We start from the raw sequence: 19,588 nt of genomic DNA, 5'->3' as shown, positions 1-19,588 counted from the left end.
TAGGTGAAAATGGTAAGTAATTATTTTGTAAATGGTAACAATGTCATTACCATATTTTGTGGAGGTTTGTACACATTTCAAAAAAAAAAAATTAATTATGTACATGGTAGGTACAAATCCATTTTTTGAGACTACATGCACAAACCAAGTCACAGTACGAATTGAATCGACAGTTGGGACTTCAAATGGTAGCCACGTCGGTGATGAGCCAACAAATAGCTATCAAGGTACATAACCAACTGCTTACAATACTGGAATGTTTGCTATATTACGGTGTTTTAATAAACTTAGTGCAGTTGGATTTATTTTATTTTAATTATCTACTTAGTGGAATACCAAGATCTTGGTGATGCAACTATAACATGTCAGCACTGTGGAGCGCTGTTTTGGTACGAAGAAAGGACACACAAAACAGATAATCGCGGCCACCCAAAATATAACTTGTGTTGCAACAATGGTAAGATTCAATTGTCATACATGCTGATGCCCCCACAACCGATATATGATCTTTTTTTTTGGAGAATCAGAAAAGAACAAGGAATTTCTACACAACATTAGAACATATAATAGTATGTTCTGCTTCACTTCGATGGGTGGGAAAATAGACCGAAACGTCAACAGAAACGGTGGTCCCCCAATCTTCCGTATAAGTGGCCAGAACTTCCATTACATTGGCAGTCTATTGCCGGTAGATGGCATGAAACCGCATTTCGCGCAGCTGTATATCTATGATACCAACAATGAAATGGACAACCGTGTCAATTCTGTTAGGTAAGTCTGTTGCATTTTATGTTATAAATGTTGTTATGATGTAGTTTTATTACAAATCTAATTGTTCACCGTTTTATATTTTAGGCAAGATGGTAAGCGAAACGACATTCATGTTGAGATTGTCAATGTGATTCAATCTGTTTTGGATGAACACAATGTGTTGGTCAAAACCTTTCGCATGGCACGAGATGAACTACAAAATAATCCAACCGCTGAGGTTAAGATAAAATTGCTTGGTAAGAGATCAAGGGATGCTAGGACATACAACTTGCCACAGGTCTCAGAGGTTGCTGCGTTGATTGTTGGTGATATCGATACTAATATTGGTGAACGCGACATTCTGGTTGAAACAAAGAGCGGTCTCTTGCAATGAATCACTGAGTTAAATCCAGCTTACCTACCAATGCAATATCCTTTATTGTTTCCTTATGGTGAAGACGGTTATAGGGAGGACATTCCATTCTCAACGATAAAGGGGAACACATCTGGTGGTCGTTAAAGGATAAGCCCTCGAGAATATTTTTCTTACCGTATCCAGTCTAGGACAACAGAAGTTTCAACATTGTTGCATGCAAGAAGGCTATTCCAGCAATTCCTGGTTGATGCCTATACGATGGTTGAGTCCGGAAGGTTGATATATATACGGACGCATCAAAAAAGTTTGAGATGCGAATCATATAATTGCTTGAATGATGCATTAACAAGAGGTGAACTTGACCCCACTGCTCAAGGAAAACGAATAATATTGCCTTCGAGTTTTACCGGTGGTGCTAGATACATGATACAAAATTACCAGGACGCAATGGTGATTTGCTGATGGGTTGGATATCCAGATTTGTTCATCACGTTTACTTGCAACCCCAAGTGGCCTGAGATACAACGGTTCTTGAGTTCAAGAAATCTCAGGGCAGAAGATCGTCCAGACATAATATGTAGAATATTCAAATTGAAGTTGGATGCTCTACTATCAGAATGCCGAAAGAACAAGTTATTTGGCCCAGTCATTGGAGGTACGTGTCAAAATAATATACTATTTTAATGTTGTAGTTTTTAATCCATACAAATTTCACAATTTTACCCATATATTATATGATGAATGTTGCAATTTCTTTGTTAACAGTGATCTATACTATAGAGTTTCAAAAAAGAGGACTACCGCATGCTCATATACTTTTGTTTCTGGATAAAAACAATCGAGCAGAAAGTGGGATAAATCTGGACAACATCATTTCAGCTGAATTACCTGACCAAGAAAGAGATCCAGAATACTTCAAAGTTGTTGAGGAGTTTATGATGCATGGACCTTGCGGGAAAGCACGGATGACTTCTCCATGTATGGCAAATGGTAAGTGTACTAAACACTTTCCCAAGAAGTTTGTTAATACATCAACTGTGGACGAGGATGGGTATCCTATATACCGCAGAAGAGACAATGGCAGGTCTGTCATGCGCAATGGTATTGAGTTGGATAATAGGTACGTAGTACCACACAGCAGACATTTGTTACTGAAGTATAGGGCTCATATTAATGTGGAATGGTGTAATCAATCACGGTCAATCAAGTATTTGTTCAAGTACGTAAACAAGGGCCATGATAGGGTTACCGCAGAGTTTTACAAATCCAACAGCGATGATGAAAGTCCAAAAGTGATCGATGAAATCAATATGTTCTATGACTGTCGGTATATTTCTCCGTGTGAAGTAGCTTGGCGATTGTTTGGATTTGATATACAATTAAGGACACCATCTGTTGAGCGATTGAGCTTTCACTTGCCCAATCAACAAAGTGTTATATTCGCAGATGACGATCCTGTTGATAACATTCTCAGCCGTCCAACAATTTTGCAGAGCATGTTCTTAGAATGGTTTGAGGCTAATAAAACCTACCCAGATGCAAAACAACTTACATATGCCGAGATGCCCACTAAATTTGTATGGAAGAAAGATGTTAGGAAATGGCAACCAATGAAAAGAGGATTTATCATCGGTAGACTTTTCTATGTGCCACCTGGTACAGGGGAGATATTTTATTTGAGATGTCTTTTGAATAAAGTAAAAGGGTCCACGAGTTTTTTGGACATAAAAAAAAGTAGATGGTGTGCAATATGATTCTTTTAGGGATGCGTGTTCTGCCAGGGGATTAGTAGACGACGACAAGGAGTATGTTCATGCTATAGTAGAAGCAAGTCAATGGGCGACCGGTGTTAATTTGAGAAGATTGTTTGTCACACTATTAATGTCAAACTCAATGGCTAAACCTGAAATTGTGTGGGAAGCTGCGTGGCACTATTTGGCTGAGGATGCACAATTCAAAATTAGAGCTCAATTGGGGATTACAGGTAAAATTTTATATTTGTAATTTCACTTTGTACAGATTTATTGTATACACATACTTAAAATATGCGATTGATTATATTATCACAGATTTGATTTTATCTGAAGATGAGAAAAAGAATTTCGCACTTCGCGAGATAGAAATAATGCTTTCTGCTATCGGAAAGAGTTTGAAAGACTTTCCGTTGATGCTAATGCCGGATTTAGAGATTCATGATAGAACCACCAATCGTATGATACAAGAGGAATTAGCATATGATATTAATGTCATGAAGGAAGAGAATGAAAAATTGGTGCATCAACTCACCGAAGAGCAAAGGGCTATATATGCAAATGTTTTGCAAGATGCCGAGAACGATCTTGGAGGGCTGTTTTTTGTTTATGGATACGGTGGAACTGGGAAAACGTTCTTATGGAGAGCATTGTCGTCTGCTTTAAGGTCAAATGGTGATATAGTTTTAAATGTGGCATCAAGTGGTGTAGCATCGCTTCTATTACCAGGAGGTAGAACTGCGCATTCTAGATTTTCAATACCAATTGCTGTTAATGAAGATTCAACATGCAACATCAGTCAAAGCAGTCTTTTGGCAAAATTGTTAATGCAATGTAAGTTGATCATTTGGGATGAGGCACCGATGATGCATAAGTTTTGCTTTGAAGCTTTAGACCGTAGTATGAGAGATATCATGCGTGCCAAAAATCCAAATAGCTTGGATATGACTTTTGGTGGGAAAACCGTGGTGTTAGGTGGAGACTTCAGACAGATTCTACCAGCCATTCCAAAGGGCACCAGGCAAGATATTGTTGGAGCAAGTGTCAATGCATCATATCTTTGGAGAAGCTGTAAAGTATTTAGGCTAACAAAGAATCTCAGGCTAAGGTCATTGCAATCAGAAACTGATGTTCAACAGATTGAAAAATTTGCAAAGTGGATTGCTAATATCGGTGATGGAACAATTGGTGAGTCTTTACATGGAGAATGTGAGATAAATATTCCTGAAGAATTTGTGCTAACTTGTGCTGAGGATCCAATTTCTACAATGGTTGATAGCATATTCCCTATGTTTCGCAGAGGTCATAGTGATATTCAATATCTAAAAGATCGTGCTATTTTGGCACCAACACTGGATATTGTGGATGCAGTAAATGAATACATGAATAACTACAATAATTCAGAAGGAAGGACGTATCTCAGTTGTGACTCGGTCTGTAAATCAGATTCAAATGTTGACATGCTTGCTGATTTGCACACTCCTGAATTTTTAAATGGATTAAGGTGTTCAGGAGTGCCAAATCACTCATTGACTCTAAAAGTTGGGTCTCCAGTTATGCTTCTGAGGAATATTGATCACTCATTGGGGTTGTGCAATGGTACAAGAATGATAATTACAAAGTTGGCAGATCATGTGTTAGAAGCTCAAATACTATGCGGTGCAAGTGCCGGTACAAAAGTCCTAATTCCAAGAATGTCCTTAACACCTTCTGATCCAAGATTGCCTTTTAAGTTCCAAAGGAAGCAATTCCCACTAATGTTGTCATATGCAATGACAATAAATAAAAGCCAAGGCCAGACACTCTCCAACGTGGGTTTGTTTTTGAAGAGACCGGTTTTTAATCATGGTCAATTGTATGTAGCAGTGTCAAGAGTGAGTAATCCGAAGGGATTAAAAATTCTTATTTGGGATGAAAATGTAAAATAAAAAAAAACCACTACAAATGTAGTATACAAAGAAGTATTCAATAATGTTTAATAAAATTTCAACAACTTCGCTATCCATTTAGTTTTTTATAATTATGTATACATATTGCCGTGCACCGCATGGGTGCAACTACTAGTTTGATAAATATTTGAAACTTTTAAAATCTATAAGTGCAACGAACAATATTACAAAGTGTACCCAATAACTTCATTCTTGTATAATAGCGACCATAAATCACATAGGAACCTCTAAACTGTATTGAAAGAATCATGTGGGACAAACTCAACTAAAAAAATGTTAGAAAGAATCAAACTCCGTAACCTTAAGCTAAGAAGCATCACACTCTACCTACAACATACTAGACTAATTTTTTGCTCGCACAGACTTAACTCAATGGTTCAGTATACAGTATTTAAAAGAAGAGACCAATGTTCGGTGACAGTGTGAGAACACACCACTGAACCAACCCCGTGACAGTGTGGAAACACACCACTGAGCTAACCCCACAACAATGTGGAAACATTCCACTGAGCCATTGAGTCACCGTATATCCTCAAATGCTTAGTGAACCTTTTGGGGAAGACTAATTATTTGTTGAGATGCTATTTTAGTCTACACATATTTAGTTAAAAAAAAAATAGTTATTGTATTCCTAAGTGAAAAAATTATTGAGTGGTCCTGCATTTATCAAACTTTCGAAATGACTCCCCAAGAATGGTTATAAATTTATGATCAGATCCCTTCCCCGATTCTCTTTCCCAAGCCCTATTTCCCCGATTCCCAGAAGTCCTTTCGAAGAAGCCCTCGTCCATTTTTCCCCAAATATTAAAACACACCCATCCATTTCTAGGGTTTTCTCCTCCCCAGTCCCCTCACACCCATCCAATTTCTCTTTCCAGGTAAGCACTTCTTCTTCTTCTTCTTTTCTCTCCAGTCAACGCTTCACATCACATATATTCATTCATTCATCCATGTTTCAGTGCGTGTGTATTTAATATTTACTGCAATTTTATTTATTATTTACTTTTTTTTTGTTCTTTCAATTCGAAGGAAGATTGGTGGATGCTATGGTGAAGGGGAAGCTGATACTTATCTGCCAGTCCGGCGGGAGCTTCGCGACTAACGGCGACGGCAGCCTGACCTACGCCGGCGGTGAGGCCAATGCCATGAACATTACACAGGAGACTGTTTTCGATGATCTCAAGCTTAAGCTGGCCGAGGTGTGCGACCTTGACCTATTGTCCGTCTCAGTCAAGTACTTCCTCCCCGGGAATAATCGGACTCTCATCAACTTGAAGTCCGATAGGGACCTGAAGAGAATGCTCGATTTTCATGCCAACTCCGTTACCGCCGAGGTTTTCGTCAGTGGCAATCCGGGGTTTGATCGCAGTGTCCTCAGCGCCTCCCCCATTAGGTATTTCTTATTCATGGAGTATGTTTGCATTTGTTGTTTTCTCCTTTCGTTTCAATGTTTCGATTATACGGTGTTAGCTTCTCAGGGCAATGGGCGTAAAACTGGCTGAGACTGTAAATCATAATGATTCGCCTGCAGAACCTGCTGCTGCCGTGAATAATATGTTTGAAGTTGCTGTGAATTATGCGTCACACCCTCCTGCTGCTGCTGGTGGTGCTAGGAAGACAAGGAAGAAGAGTGGTGGCCGGAAACTGTTGTCAGTCCCTCCTGCTGATTCTGCAGAAGAAGAAAATTCCTGCACTGAATCGAGTGCCCAGTCTTCTGACCATGGTTCAGGTGAAGATTCGGACTATGCTCCACGCAGACAGGCCATGTCTGGGGCAAAAGCGGATAGCGATTGTGACTTCAATGATTGTGGTACCCCTGCTGAAAGGGTTAAGAAGAGGAGACGCACTACTGGTTCAAACAAAGTTTTGGCTGGTTCTGGGAAGAAAAGGTCGCGCAAGAAAAGCAATGATGGGTCTTTGACTAATGTTGTTATAGAGGATGACCTGGAAGAGAGCAGGGCATTTGTTATGCTGTCAGATGAAGATCTGAATGGTGAAGAAGATTTGCCTGAAAAGCTAGTGGCATCTTGGAAGAAAGGCATTACTGGTGTTGGTCAGGATTTCCAAAGTGTCAAGGAGTTCCGGGAGGCATTGCAAAAGTATGCCATTGCAAATCGTTTTGTGTACAGATTGAAGAAGAATGATACTAACCGTGCAAGTGGTAGGTGTGTGATTGAAGGCTGTTCTTGGAGGATACATGCGTCCTGGGTTCATGCTGATCAAGCATTTAGGATCAGGAAGTTCAATGATGAACATACATGTGGAGGGGAATCTTGGAAGTCTGCTCATCCGGGAAGGAATTGGTTGGTGAGCATCATTAAGGAAAGGATACGAGATTCTCCAAATGAAAAACCGAGGGATGTTGCTAAAGGCATCTTGCGTGACTTTGGAATTAAACTGAAGTACACACAAGTTTGGCGAGGAATTGAGGATGCGAAGGAACAACTTCAAGGTTCGTATAGGAAGTCGTACAATCGGTTGCCTTGGTTCTGTGAAAAAGTACAAGAGACAAATCCTGGTAGTGTCACTAAGCTCATGGTTAATGAGGAGAAAAGGTTTGAACGCCTTTTTTTCTCATTCAGTGCTGCAGTACATGGCTTTCAAAATGGCTGCCGACCACTTATTTTTCTTGAAGCTTCATCTCTGAGATCAAAGTACAAAGAGACTCTGCTGACTGCAAGTGCAGTTGATGCAGATGATAGATTCTTTCCAGTTTCTTTTGCCATAGTAGATATTGAAAATGATGATAGTTGGCGGTGGTTTTTGGAACAACTGAAAACAGCAATTTCAACTTTGCAACCTGTGACATTTATTTCAGACCGAGAGAAGAATTTGAAGAACCATGTACATGAGGTGTTTGAGAATGGTTATCATGGCTATTCAATTTTTCACCTCATGGAGAGCTTGAAGAAAAACATGAAGGGCCCATTTCAAGGTGACGGCCGAGGAGTTATACCTGGTATTTTTCTGGCTGCTGCTCATGCTGTCCGACTAGATGCTTTTCAAATCTTCATTGAGCAAATTAAACAGATCTCCTCAACCACCTATGACTGGGTTATCCAGATTGAGCCAGAGCATTGGACAACGGTATTGTTTAAGGGTGTACCCTATAATTATATTACACATAATGCAGCAGAAACGTACTCCAAGTTGATTGAGGAGATGAGGGGATCGACCATAATGCAGAAGATAAATGCCCTGATATGTATGTTGAGTGACCAGATAAATCATCGTAGGGAAGAGTCTAGCAATTGCTTTACCAAACTTGCTCCATCAAAAGAGAAACAGCTACGAGAAAAAGCTATTAAAGCACAAAGCTTGAAAGTTTTGTTCTCGTCTGAAGTCATTTTTGAAGTTCATGATGACTTGACACATGTTGTGAACATTGAAAATCAGGATTGTACATGCCTGGAGTGGAAATTGAGTGGGCTGCCTTGTTGCCATGCTGTTGCTGTTTTCCTCTCATCTTCCAAGAGTGTGTATGACTACTGTCCACAATGGTTCACTGTTGAAAGTTTTCGTTCTGCATATTCTGAGCCCATTAATCCTATTCCTGGTATTGGGAAGCCTGTCGAGGACGAAGTGGATTCTGAAAGTGCAGATGTGCTCCCTCCTTCTCCTTCTCCTTCTCGGTTTCCAGTTCAAGAAAAGGAAGAAGAGACCAAGACAATAGACCCAAATAAGAGGACGGTTATGTGCAGCAAGTGCAAGGAACCAGGACATAATAAGGCTTCATGCAAGGTGAGTTTATAGTTCATAGCCATACTAGTAGTTCGTGCATCATGTACAGCTTTCATAGTTTATAGTGTTAGCTTGCTTGTGCTGTTATTGATAGTTATGATGAGGAAATAACTTAGATTGCCTTTGCAAAAAGCAGTAATTCTCCCTGTGTAATGTAATCGAAACTTCTTTTAACCCTCATTAGTTAATGAAAGCAATTGTTGCCTTTTAGTCAAATACTGTCAGAATACTGCTAGGGGACATTTGGTTCAGGTAATCTTAGATTACAGAGGTAATGTGAGCATGATAATGTTATATTACTTTGTTTAGTTCAAATTATGAGATTACCTGATAATGGTATATTATCTTAAAGTTGACATGGCGGTAATATTTTAAGGTAATTTGATTACTTCCATTTTTTTAGGGTCCGTTTGGAAAGTAGAAAAATGATTTCTGGAAAATATTTTTTGGAAAATGAGACATTTTCCTTTCCTGTGTTTGGCTTGGCTGCACAATAGAAAATTGTCTTTTTGTGTTTGGTTCATTTTCCAGAAAATGAACAGCAATTAACAGAATGGTATACTTCAACATTTTAATTGTTATATACTCAAAAATATATTTTTATTGTTGTTTTTTTTTTTTTTTAGAATATAACAATTTTTATTTCAAATTCCATGCAACGTAAATTTTGGTTGTATTTAATCATAATGCCTTTGCTCTCAATCTATCTTTCTATTACTAAAACCATTATCACAATATGAAAATTTGAAACCACAATTACATGCTAGAAACAACATAAAGGAATCAACAAAAAATAAAGTCTACAAAGTCTTAGGATCCAATATAACCAAGTATTAGGATTCAATATAACTAACTACAAAACATACATATAAAAATAAGTCTTAAAGATTACAGTCCAAGTCTTAACATCCATGTTAACCAACAAAAAAGACATACATAATTTAATCCGAAGAAGAAATAAATTTCTCAATCTATTTCCTCTTCAAACTTACATTCTTGGCCTTGAAAATCCGTGCCTGAATCCTTATTTGTCATCAAGTATTCAAATGCTTTACATATGTCATCTTCATGAAAGCCATCACTTATGCTCATCACATCCTTAAACAACTGATTTTCATCAACATCGGTATTCAAAGACTTAATTTTCATGGCAATACTACTGAGTTGTTCAGCAATTTCATCCACCTTCAAGTTAACTGACTTTCGCTTACGACCACAAATAAAATCCTGCAAACAAGACTCCAGTTTTGAAAACCAGTGACGAACACCATAACATTCTTCCGGCTGTGGGTTTTTCTCCGCACAACCGGAAAATAACTACACTTTTTTACATCTATGAAATTCAGAGAAAAAAAATTCAAACTGAAAAAGTATGAAACATACCTCTATAGTTTTTCTAGTGTTGGTAGAGATTTGTTGGTGAAGCTTTTGTGGTTGTGGGATTCTTGGGGGAGGAGGTGTTGTAGAATTTTCTCGGCTAAATGTTGAAGGGGGAGGCGGAGTTGAAGCAGCGTGTCTAGTAAAGGATGGAAAATGACTTTCCCAAAAAAAAAAGAGAAAGTCATTTTCCATTGACCAGATCTTATTTTTCTTTGACCCCTCATTTTCCCGCCTAACCAAACATCAAAAACTTAAAAAATCATTTTTCAAGTTTCCAAACAAACCCTTACAGGGCGTTTGGTTGAAGGGATTTTAAATTCCCTTCCCACTTAATTCCCACATAATTCCAAAGACCATTAAATTTCGTAGTTTGGTTGGAGGGAATTGCAATTCCCTCATTTTCATGGAATTAAAATCCCATGTCCCCCCTGAAATTTTAATTCTTGGGAAAAAAAAGATAGTGATGAGTCAAAATTACCCCTTCCCTTTTTAACTTAATTCCATGTATACCAAACATTGGAATTAAAATTTTCAGTAATTCTATTCCTGTCAACCAAACACTGGAATTTAAATTCTCACTTTATTCCCAGTAATTCAACTCCCATACATAATTTTCCCCCTTCAACCAAACGTCCTGTTAGAGCAATTTCATTTGTCATGATTTTTAGATTTTGTGTCATCCTAACTAGAAGAGCGGAGAGAGAAAAATAGGAGAAAAAGAAAATAGAAACAAAAAAGAGCAAATCCGACAAGAATTAGAAAAAAAAAAAAAAAAATTTTAAAACGTCTGCTTATGCGCGAATTGATAAAAACTTGATTTTGTAGTTTAAAAAAAAAATCCTCAGAAAACCTCCCTTTCCATTTGTTAAAAACTCCGCACGTTAGTTTTGTCAGAGAAAAAATTACAAATGTGAATGCCCTTAGATAATCTAAAATTACTTTGAAATATTCCAAAATTCCGTGAACCAACAAGGGCAACATTCTGAGATCACTATTATAAAATATTTAGCCTGCAAATGTAAAATGGCAAAATCTCACATTTTTCATTTACATATCTAATCCATAATGGAAGTGCAAAATCTGAATAGTATAAGGTCATTCTATAAGCAGCAATGTAACATTGTACATGACAATGGGAGTTTACAACATATCCCCTGGCTTAATTAGTGACCAACTAGTGCCCGCGGCCTGTGCTCGACCGTAAAAAGGGACATCCCTGCCTGCAAAACAGCTCTTACAAAAGCCATGTTTGCAGTTATGGTCGGAGCGTGCCAGTGATCACCAGTCCCGAATACAACTTTGTTTTTTAAGGCCAGCTTTCTGGTGGTTGGAAGGCTCATCGTGCGTTCCGATGGGCAGTCGGGAACAACCCTGTATCGTATGAATAATGATAATGAGAGTTCAAAATTTTAGATTACAAATTCAAAGCTTCTCAAGACATAATTATGTATGCATTCGGAACGAAAATCAAGACTACTTACACTTGCATACAAGCACAATTCCTAATCCTAACTTTGAGAAATTCAATCACAAAAGCAACTAATACTTTGCAAGGGCATTTTTGTGGTTGTTACAACCATGGTTGCAGTAGGCGCTAGGCGCTAGTCGGGCGCCCGGGCAGCGCCTAGGCAGAATCTAGGCAGCGCTAGGCGGGAGCCAAAAAAACAGTGGCAGACTTGCAGTTTGACAATTTTAATGAAGATGTTTTCAACAATAAATCAAATAACACCTTCAAATAAATGAAATAATGATAATTCATAAGTCATAACATCAAAACAATATTAAAAATTAAAAATACTCAAATACTTCAATCATCCAAAGATTCAAAGTATCAAACTAGTCTACAGGTGTATATGTCATATTATATATATATATGTATATGTCATATATATATATATATATATAATGAAAAAAAATTGGCAAGGCCGAGCTGACCGGGTTAACTCGACCAAAATGGACGAGTTAACTCGACCACGTTAGACGCTAGGCGGCTGTCTAGGCGGTCAAGTCGGCCGGTCGTCTAGGCGGGCGCCTAGCGCCTAGACCGATTTTTGCAACAGTGGTTACAACCATACGATTCAAGTGGAATATTCACATATCAAATCTTAACAAGCTTCCTTTCTAAGACAAAATGTTACTATGGGACAGACAACACAACTACAAGAACAATCACACATGACACCAGCTCCCACCTGCAGTTTAAAGAACCATAGCAGACTTAATAATTGATATCTAGCTAAAGATAAAATTGGCGGGATTATTAAAGAATTTTGTACCCTAGACATAAGCTACAAGAAATACGGCTAAAAATGTCAAGCAGTATGCTAGAAGACATTGAAAAGTCTAAACTCTGGCTGTCTGGCATTCCCTTGATGCCAATATCCATCAAAGCTACGAGAAAGGCTCGTCTTTTAAGACAGTCAGCATTCATATGGACAATGATAGATATCTGAATGGTAAAAACATAAAAATTCCTAGGAAGTTAAATATCATGATCTGCGTTACACTTTATACCATGCAAATGAATATACGTAAAGTAACAGTGAGTACGTTTAATAAGTCTAGGATTCGATTGCTTGTCTAGCCTTTTAGGAAAAAGAAAATAACTAATATAATAATAATCCTGATCGTTTTAAAGCTCAAACTTAATTCGAGATCTAACATATCCGTAGTATTTGCTCAACATGATTATGCCAACATCCTTGATTGGGATGGGACTCGAACCTGTGAGCTTTCGTTTAGAATGACCATAGTAATGCCATCAAATCACAAGGTACTTGGAATGGCCACAATGATGTAAGTTGTAACAATTCACAAATGCAAAATCCTTCTCCTCTAATCTCCAGCATCCAAAAAACACCTCAAAAGCAACACACACACAAGTTACATGCAATTCTACAATTTATCTTTCTGCTATGGTTTTGCTTTTATTTCATTCTTCTTCCTTTAGTATCAAAGGAGGGTTGGAATGCTGTCTACCTGACATGTCAACTTGAATGTGTGAACATTATTGCAATCATGTTTGAGATCATTTAAACTAATTGCAAGACAAAGAGGGCATAAAATTAGCATGGAACTCACTTAAGTCGCTTCAGAAAGTGCTGTGCTCTTAACTTTTCCCTCGACCCACCACACATTGATACTAGCTCCTGGAACTCTGAGTAAACGCTTTTACAAATAATTCCTCTCTTCCCAGATATTACGCCAGCCATATCCTCATGGATTGGGTGTGTAATTTCAGAATTCACCTGTTGGGTATAAAGATAAAAACATTAATCCCATAACTTTGGAGATCAGGAATTTCTGGGCAATGTTAATACATGACTACAAGCATACAAGAAAGTGCCTTTTGTTGGGCACTAATTAATGGCAAAGAATTTTCCAGCCGCTAAAACTTCAGGAGCACTAACATAAGCATAATTAGATTTGTAGGCACCGAAGTGACCTGCAAATATTCGTAAAATAACACATTCCAGTTTGGCAGTGGATTTAATAGATTCAAAGCTAAGTCAGTTTACTTATTCAGAACTTTATCACAGTAATTGGCCTAGTCCTATGCAGGTTTCCAGTCAATTAAAAGGACCATAAGTTATATCAGAAATGTAGAAACTTTGGCAAGTAAACAGAGGATTCTTAGACTCCCAACCTGATTTATCACGAACTCATAATTTCCCTTGAACCGAGCCCTCAAATCACTCTCCGGAGTATCCAAAAGTTTCCCGGTAACCCCATTACTGATCCCCGACACAGCAGCAATCAGAGCTGTGGTATCAAAGTTAACTAATTCAGCATTATCTTCAACATCCCAATCAGACCACCTCTTCATTTTAGACACAAGAGAACAAAATGATTCACCTAAATTCCCAACAACATTGCTATCCATTTCTAAATGCTCTACATCATCCCCACATTTTTCTTCTTCCCTCTTGGAATCTAAAACTTCTATACTGGGATGAAAGGCCTGAATCTTTATTTCCAAAATGCAGGCCCTTTCAAAAGATCTACAAGGTCCCTCCTCCAATTCGTGCTCAAATGGAGGGCAATCCCCAAACCCAGCCAAGTCAATGGCCCCAAATTCATCACGGAGTTTCTCGATAACGTCGTCTCGGAGGCCATTTGAGAACGAAAGGATGACCGAAGAGGGCCTCACAGTTAAATTCGACTGACGGGCGGCGACCAGAACTTCAAGAATCCGGCCGCGTAACTCCTTGAAGTCATTGTGCTTGGGATTTCGATCTGATACAAGGATCCAAACAGGGTTTCCGTTGAGAGAACACACTATGTCTATATATACACTAGAATTACCCGTTCTCTGCGTTTGTGGAGGAGAGGTTGGAATGGGTTTGCAGACGCGCACGACGGCAGTGACGGATGGGTGGCGGAGGACGTGGAAGACGGCTTCGAGGTGGCCGATGTTGAGGCTGAGAGCGGTGGGAGGTGAGACCGAGGAATGGTTTAGGCGGTGGAGGAAAGAGAGCTCGGAGTTGACGAGGCGCAGAAGAGTGGTCTTCCACAATGAGGGTGATTTGGGTAAGGTTTGGATTCGATTTGTGAGGGCTCTGCATCTCCTCTTCGCCGCTTCCACCACCTTGTCGCCGCCGCTTTCTCCCTTCCGCTCCATTTTCTCTTGTGGGCAGCAGTTAGAGGACCCGAGCGTGATCGAACCGGTGGTCCACTCTAAACTTCACTGATTATGTTTATTTTGGTGTTCCAACAATGAACAATCAACTTTGTATATTATATATCTACTAATCTACTAGGAGTCTAGGAGATAATAAAATTAGGCAAAAAATATTGGTGTTGTTATAAATATATTATTATTATTATTATTATTGAATGCTATTAGAGATTAAGAATCTCATCTCTGAAGTGACGTATACAAAGAAGAAATATCAAAATTATACATTAAGCAGATGAAATGATTATTTACCTTTTCATTTAAAGTTTACTTTATCGTAATATGACGAAAGGACCTCAATTGAAAAGAAATTGAAAGTCAAGGATGTAAAATGTCCAAATTAAAAGTCAATGACTAATTTTGGAAAATCAATATAGTCGGAGGACTATTGCTGGAAATAATTCTCTTTCTCTCTCTCTCTCTCTCTCTCTCTCTATATATATATATATATATATATATATATATATATATATATATATATATATAGAGGAAGGTTCAAGTGCGGCAGTGCGCTTAGGTGCGGCGGTGCGGTTAAATGTAGGCCATTAGATTAGATAAATTCAACGAATCACATTCATCCAGGCTTTTCCGATATTTTCGCGCACATTCTCACACTACGCGAACTGCAAGGTTAAAGTCGTCATTGGGCACCTGAATAGATCAAATCATAGTGTTGTGTGTTTTATGTTCGTTATTGGTGCATTATTAACCTTACTGTGGTGTATTTGAGGATTCGTGTTGGTGCCAAGTTTAGGTGCGCCGGCGCCTTCCCATGCGGTCAGTGCGGGTGCACTAATAGTTATACAAATATACACCATCCATGTTAGAAATGCACACCAAAAAAACGTCACAAATTAGATATGCATCACCAGAACACACCATTAAGTATGAATAAAAGCACCACACAGTGTTCAGAAATACACCATTGGGGTGGTGAGTTATATGGTGTATTTTTTGAGTGTGTTGTGTGTTTTTTGGTGTATTTGTGCATTTCATTGTGGTGCTTTTTCCTAACACTATTGGTGTCTTTTGTTAACACTGTTGGTGTATTCTGAGAAGCGGCCGATATAAATGACCACTACAATTACCATAACACCCCCCACTTATCAGGACGCGCTTAAATCTTTAAATCTTCAGAAATTAGCCGTTGCCGTTAGATTAAGTAAAATTGACGATGTTGATATAGCCGCACCGCCGCACCTAAAGCCACTGCCGCATTTGAGCGCTAATATATATATATATATATATATATATATATATATATATATATATATATATATATATATATATATATATATATATATATATATATATATATATATATATATATATACTAGTATTTGTCCCGTGCGATGCACGGAAAATATGTTATAAAAATATACTCTATATGAGGTTTATTCATATATAAATTTTTTGTTATTTAATAATTATTATGTGTGAATTCCTATAATCAAATTATGAACATAAATATATTTACAATTAAAATAATATTTAAGGTGGGTGATTACTACAAATCTTAAACTATATTAAAAATTTAGTACATAGTATTTAATATTACAAATTTTTAAGAACTTAGTAAACTACAATAGTAATTGAATTACAATTTTAGAATCACCACGGATCAAATTTTTTAGACCTTTGAGATTTCTAACTCTAGATGTAGCAACATACAATTGACCTTTAAGGACCAAAATCACAATCTTAGTTCGAACATTGATTTTTTCTTCCAAATACTATCAAATTAGCGTGTAATCAATAAAAGATGAGAACTAATAATTCGAGAATATAATCTTAATGTTACTAAGCCACTTCACGTCAATTAAGTTGGAGAGTGTTGTTGGATAGTATCCGATGAATCCACGAATAACGCATCTTTGTCTCCGTAGTCCTCAATATGCACATCAACAATCTTAAATATTAGGCCGCCTAGCTATGCCATATATTAATTTCAAACTTATGAACTTTGGGGTTGCATGCAATAAAAAGTATATTTTAAATATACTAAGGGTACATTATATATATATGTAAGGTACTTTCAATATAAAAATAATGTATTTTTAATATATTAAAAATGTATTTGATATTCATGATCCATACAATTATGTGGACCATCGTTCACACAATAATTTGCCAGTAGAAATTGAAATATAAATAAATAAATAAATAAATAAATAAATAAATAAATAAATAAATAAATAAATAAATAAATATAAATATATATATATATATATATATATATATATATATATATATATATATATATATATATATATATATATATATATATTAGAAACTGTCCGTGAAAATTATTATCATTATTATTATTATTGCAATTATTATTATTATTATTATTATTATTATTATTATTATTATTATTATTATTATTATTATTATTGTTAGTATTGTTATTATAATTAACAATATTATTATGATTTTTTGAAAATTAAATGTTGATTATCAACATTTAATTTTCACAATAACAATATTATTATGGTCTTGTGAAAATTAAATGTTGATTATCACCATTTAATTTTCACAAGACCATATAGCTTTATTATATATATATATATATATATATATATATATATATATATATATATATATATAAAAGCTATTTTTCAGGTGCAAATCATTATTAATGTGCGAACTAGCGGAACAATCCGGTGCATTGGTCTATTGGATCGTACGCTCCAAAGTTAGCTCTCCATATTATTTGAAAAGAGTTTGAGAGTGCATACACCACTTATTTGTTTGGTCGTTTACGCTGCTGGAGTCTCATCCGTAACACAAGTGAGGCCATACCGACGAGAGGTGATGATGAGCGAATCCAACGACGGTGGATTCACAGGTCCCCCCCCCCCCCCCCCCTAAATTGTTTCGCGCTGCATGGCTGTACGGTGTGGTTTTAATTTTTTCCCTAACATCTAACCTGTGTTTGTGTAGAAGAGCGAGTGCTGATCCCGGAAGCAGAGTCCGCCACCAGCTATGCAATGAGGTTACCGCCGACTGACCAACAACAATTGCCCCCCGCTGTAGATGTTCCCGTACTGCCGGTAGCGGGGCGTGTATTTAAAACACTAAACGAAGGTATCCAATGCTGCATCAACTACGCTCGAACCGTCGGGTTTGATGTTCGCTGCAGCTCCGTGAAGCGCGACCGAGACGGAGAAATCTACTTGCGTTATTTGGTGTGCAGTCGGCAAGGGGTCAAAGGTGATGGTAGGATACCCCGTGTTTATGACCGGGGTGTAGATGCAGGAGATAAGCGAGAGCGCTGCCGTCGGCTTTCTAATAGAGTTAACTGCAAAGTCAGGATCGGATTTAAGAAAAAAAGCTCTGGGGAATTCGTTGTGACTGTTTTTGTTGAGGAACATACCCACAAGCTGTGGTCTGAGCAGTCTAAAATTTTTATGCGGATTAATCGATGGCTCAATCTAGTCCAACAAGTGTTTTTAGGTAATTGTGTTAAGGCTAACATTGGTGCTTCAACCGGGCTGCGGTTTTGCAAGGAGGCCACTGGATCGTATGCAAATGTTGGTGCAACGGACGTGGAATTCCACAATTTTAAACGAGACGTCCAAACGTATGTTGATGTAGCTGATGGCGAGATGATTATTGCAACGTTCAAAGCCAAGCAAGAAGTCTGTAGTGACCTTTTTTTTTTTTTTTTTATTACCATTTGAATGAGGAAAACCGGCTATCACGTCTGTTCTGGGCTGACCCCCTCGGTAGGCGGATATTTTCTTGCTATGACGATAATATTTCCTTCGATGCAACCTATGGAACAAAGAGGTATGTAGTTGCAATTCGATTCCCAACCCCCTTGTAATTATTAGTATATTCGCAACATTGTTTTGAAAGTTATGACACAGAGTATATTAGTATATTCATATAGAGTACATGCGAATTCAATTTTTTTTATATTTCCTTTCAAAAGTTATGATTTTTTTTTTTTTAAAAGTAATGAATTCAATTTTTTTCCGAATAAAAATAACCAGACTGGAATTAATGAATTCACGTTTTTCCCATTTCCTTTGTGTACTTTAATCAGACCTATTCCAGACCTTTGTTGTGCGGGGTGGTTGCTTCCTTTCTTTGTATTCTATTAGACGGTCGTGAAGCCTCCAGCCCACAATGGGGCCTTTCAATGAAATAGTATGGGCCAAATTCATTCAGATTGAGCTCTTTATAGGTTAAGTTGAATCATGACTCGTACATCTTATTTCATTTTTGCATTCCTTTGAAAGAAAAGTGCTTTGTTGCACAGTTTTTTGTATTGCATGCACACGGGTGGTACATACGAATTGGCTATGAGGGCACATGTGCACCATCTAATTTTCCCCCCTGCCTTGTAGCTATACACCAACTGATGGTAGTATTAGCCGCCTAGCAAATCACGCATTCCTTTTTTATTGTGTAGGTATAGTATGGTGTTTGTGCCATTCACTGGTGTGGACAACCACAAGCGATGCATCAGTTTTAGGGCCGGTTTGCTCACTAAGGAAGACGTTGACTCATACAACTGGCTGTTGGAGAAATTTACATGTGGAATGGGCAAGAGTCCAATGTGCGTTGTGACGGACCAAGACCCAGCTATGCGAATTGCAATCCAACGAGTATTACCAGAGTGACACCATCGATACTGTATGTGGCACATCACGACAAAGGTTAATGAAAAGCTCGGTAGTGCGTTAGCTAAGGACAATGAGTTTCGCAAGAAACTAAATGCTATCGTCTGGAACGAGGGAATCTGCAGTGTTGAGTTTGAGGCGCAATGGCAACTATCAATGGATGAATACAAGCTATCCAACCATCAATGGTTCTGCAAAATATTTGTTGAACGTGAGAGTTGGATCCCAACTTTTTTTTACAAATTTGCCCATGAGTGGGTTGTGCGAACCACATCGCGGTCAGAAGCAGAAAACGGTGTATACGGAAAATTCACAAGCCCCCATTCCAGTCT

At 37.7% G+C, this 19,588-nt stretch overlaps 3 protein-coding genes across 3 annotated transcripts; 2 read left to right on the top strand and 1 right to left on the bottom strand.

Annotated features, from left to right (window-relative positions):
* The first annotated feature begins 589 nt into the window (after positions 1-589).
* LOC109166972 lies at positions 590-4,805 on the top strand. The gene is made up of 6 exons (XM_019315872.1): positions 590-771; positions 856-1,130; positions 1,605-1,781; positions 1,892-2,729; positions 2,890-3,110; positions 3,196-4,805. Exons 1-6 carry the CDS (start codon positions 590-592, stop codon positions 4,803-4,805), a joined length of 3,303 nt encoding a protein of 1,100 aa, XP_019171417.1.
* A 733-nt stretch (positions 4,806-5,538) lies between these two features.
* On the top strand, positions 5,539-8,783 carry LOC109167005. Its single transcript, XM_019315899.1, has 3 exons — positions 5,539-5,704; positions 5,860-6,219; positions 6,305-8,783. The coding sequence occupies exons 2-3, from the start codon at positions 5,873-5,875 to the stop codon at positions 8,577-8,579; spliced, it is 2,622 nt and encodes an 873-aa protein (XP_019171444.1). The 5' UTR covers positions 5,539-5,704; positions 5,860-5,872; the 3' UTR covers positions 8,580-8,783.
* Positions 8,784-10,917: 2,134 nt separating this feature from the next.
* LOC109167006 (UPF0415 protein C7orf25 homolog) lies at positions 10,918-14,648 on the bottom strand. The gene is made up of 3 exons (XM_019315900.1): positions 13,594-14,648; positions 13,029-13,195; positions 10,918-11,318 (listed from the first exon to the last, which is right to left on the bottom strand). Exons 1-3 carry the CDS (start codon positions 14,566-14,568, stop codon positions 11,111-11,113), a joined length of 1,350 nt encoding a protein of 449 aa, XP_019171445.1. The 5' UTR covers positions 14,569-14,648; the 3' UTR covers positions 10,918-11,110.
* Between the last annotated feature and the right edge of the window lie 4,940 nt (positions 14,649-19,588).

Source organism: Ipomoea nil, unplaced genomic scaffold (assembly GCF_001879475.1).
Source record: "Ipomoea nil cultivar Tokyo-kokei standard unplaced genomic scaffold, Asagao_1.1 scaffold3142, whole genome shotgun sequence".
NCBI classification, from domain to species: domain Eukaryota; kingdom Viridiplantae; phylum Streptophyta; class Magnoliopsida; order Solanales; family Convolvulaceae; genus Ipomoea; species Ipomoea nil.
This window is presented reverse-complemented; position numbering and strand designations above follow the sequence as displayed.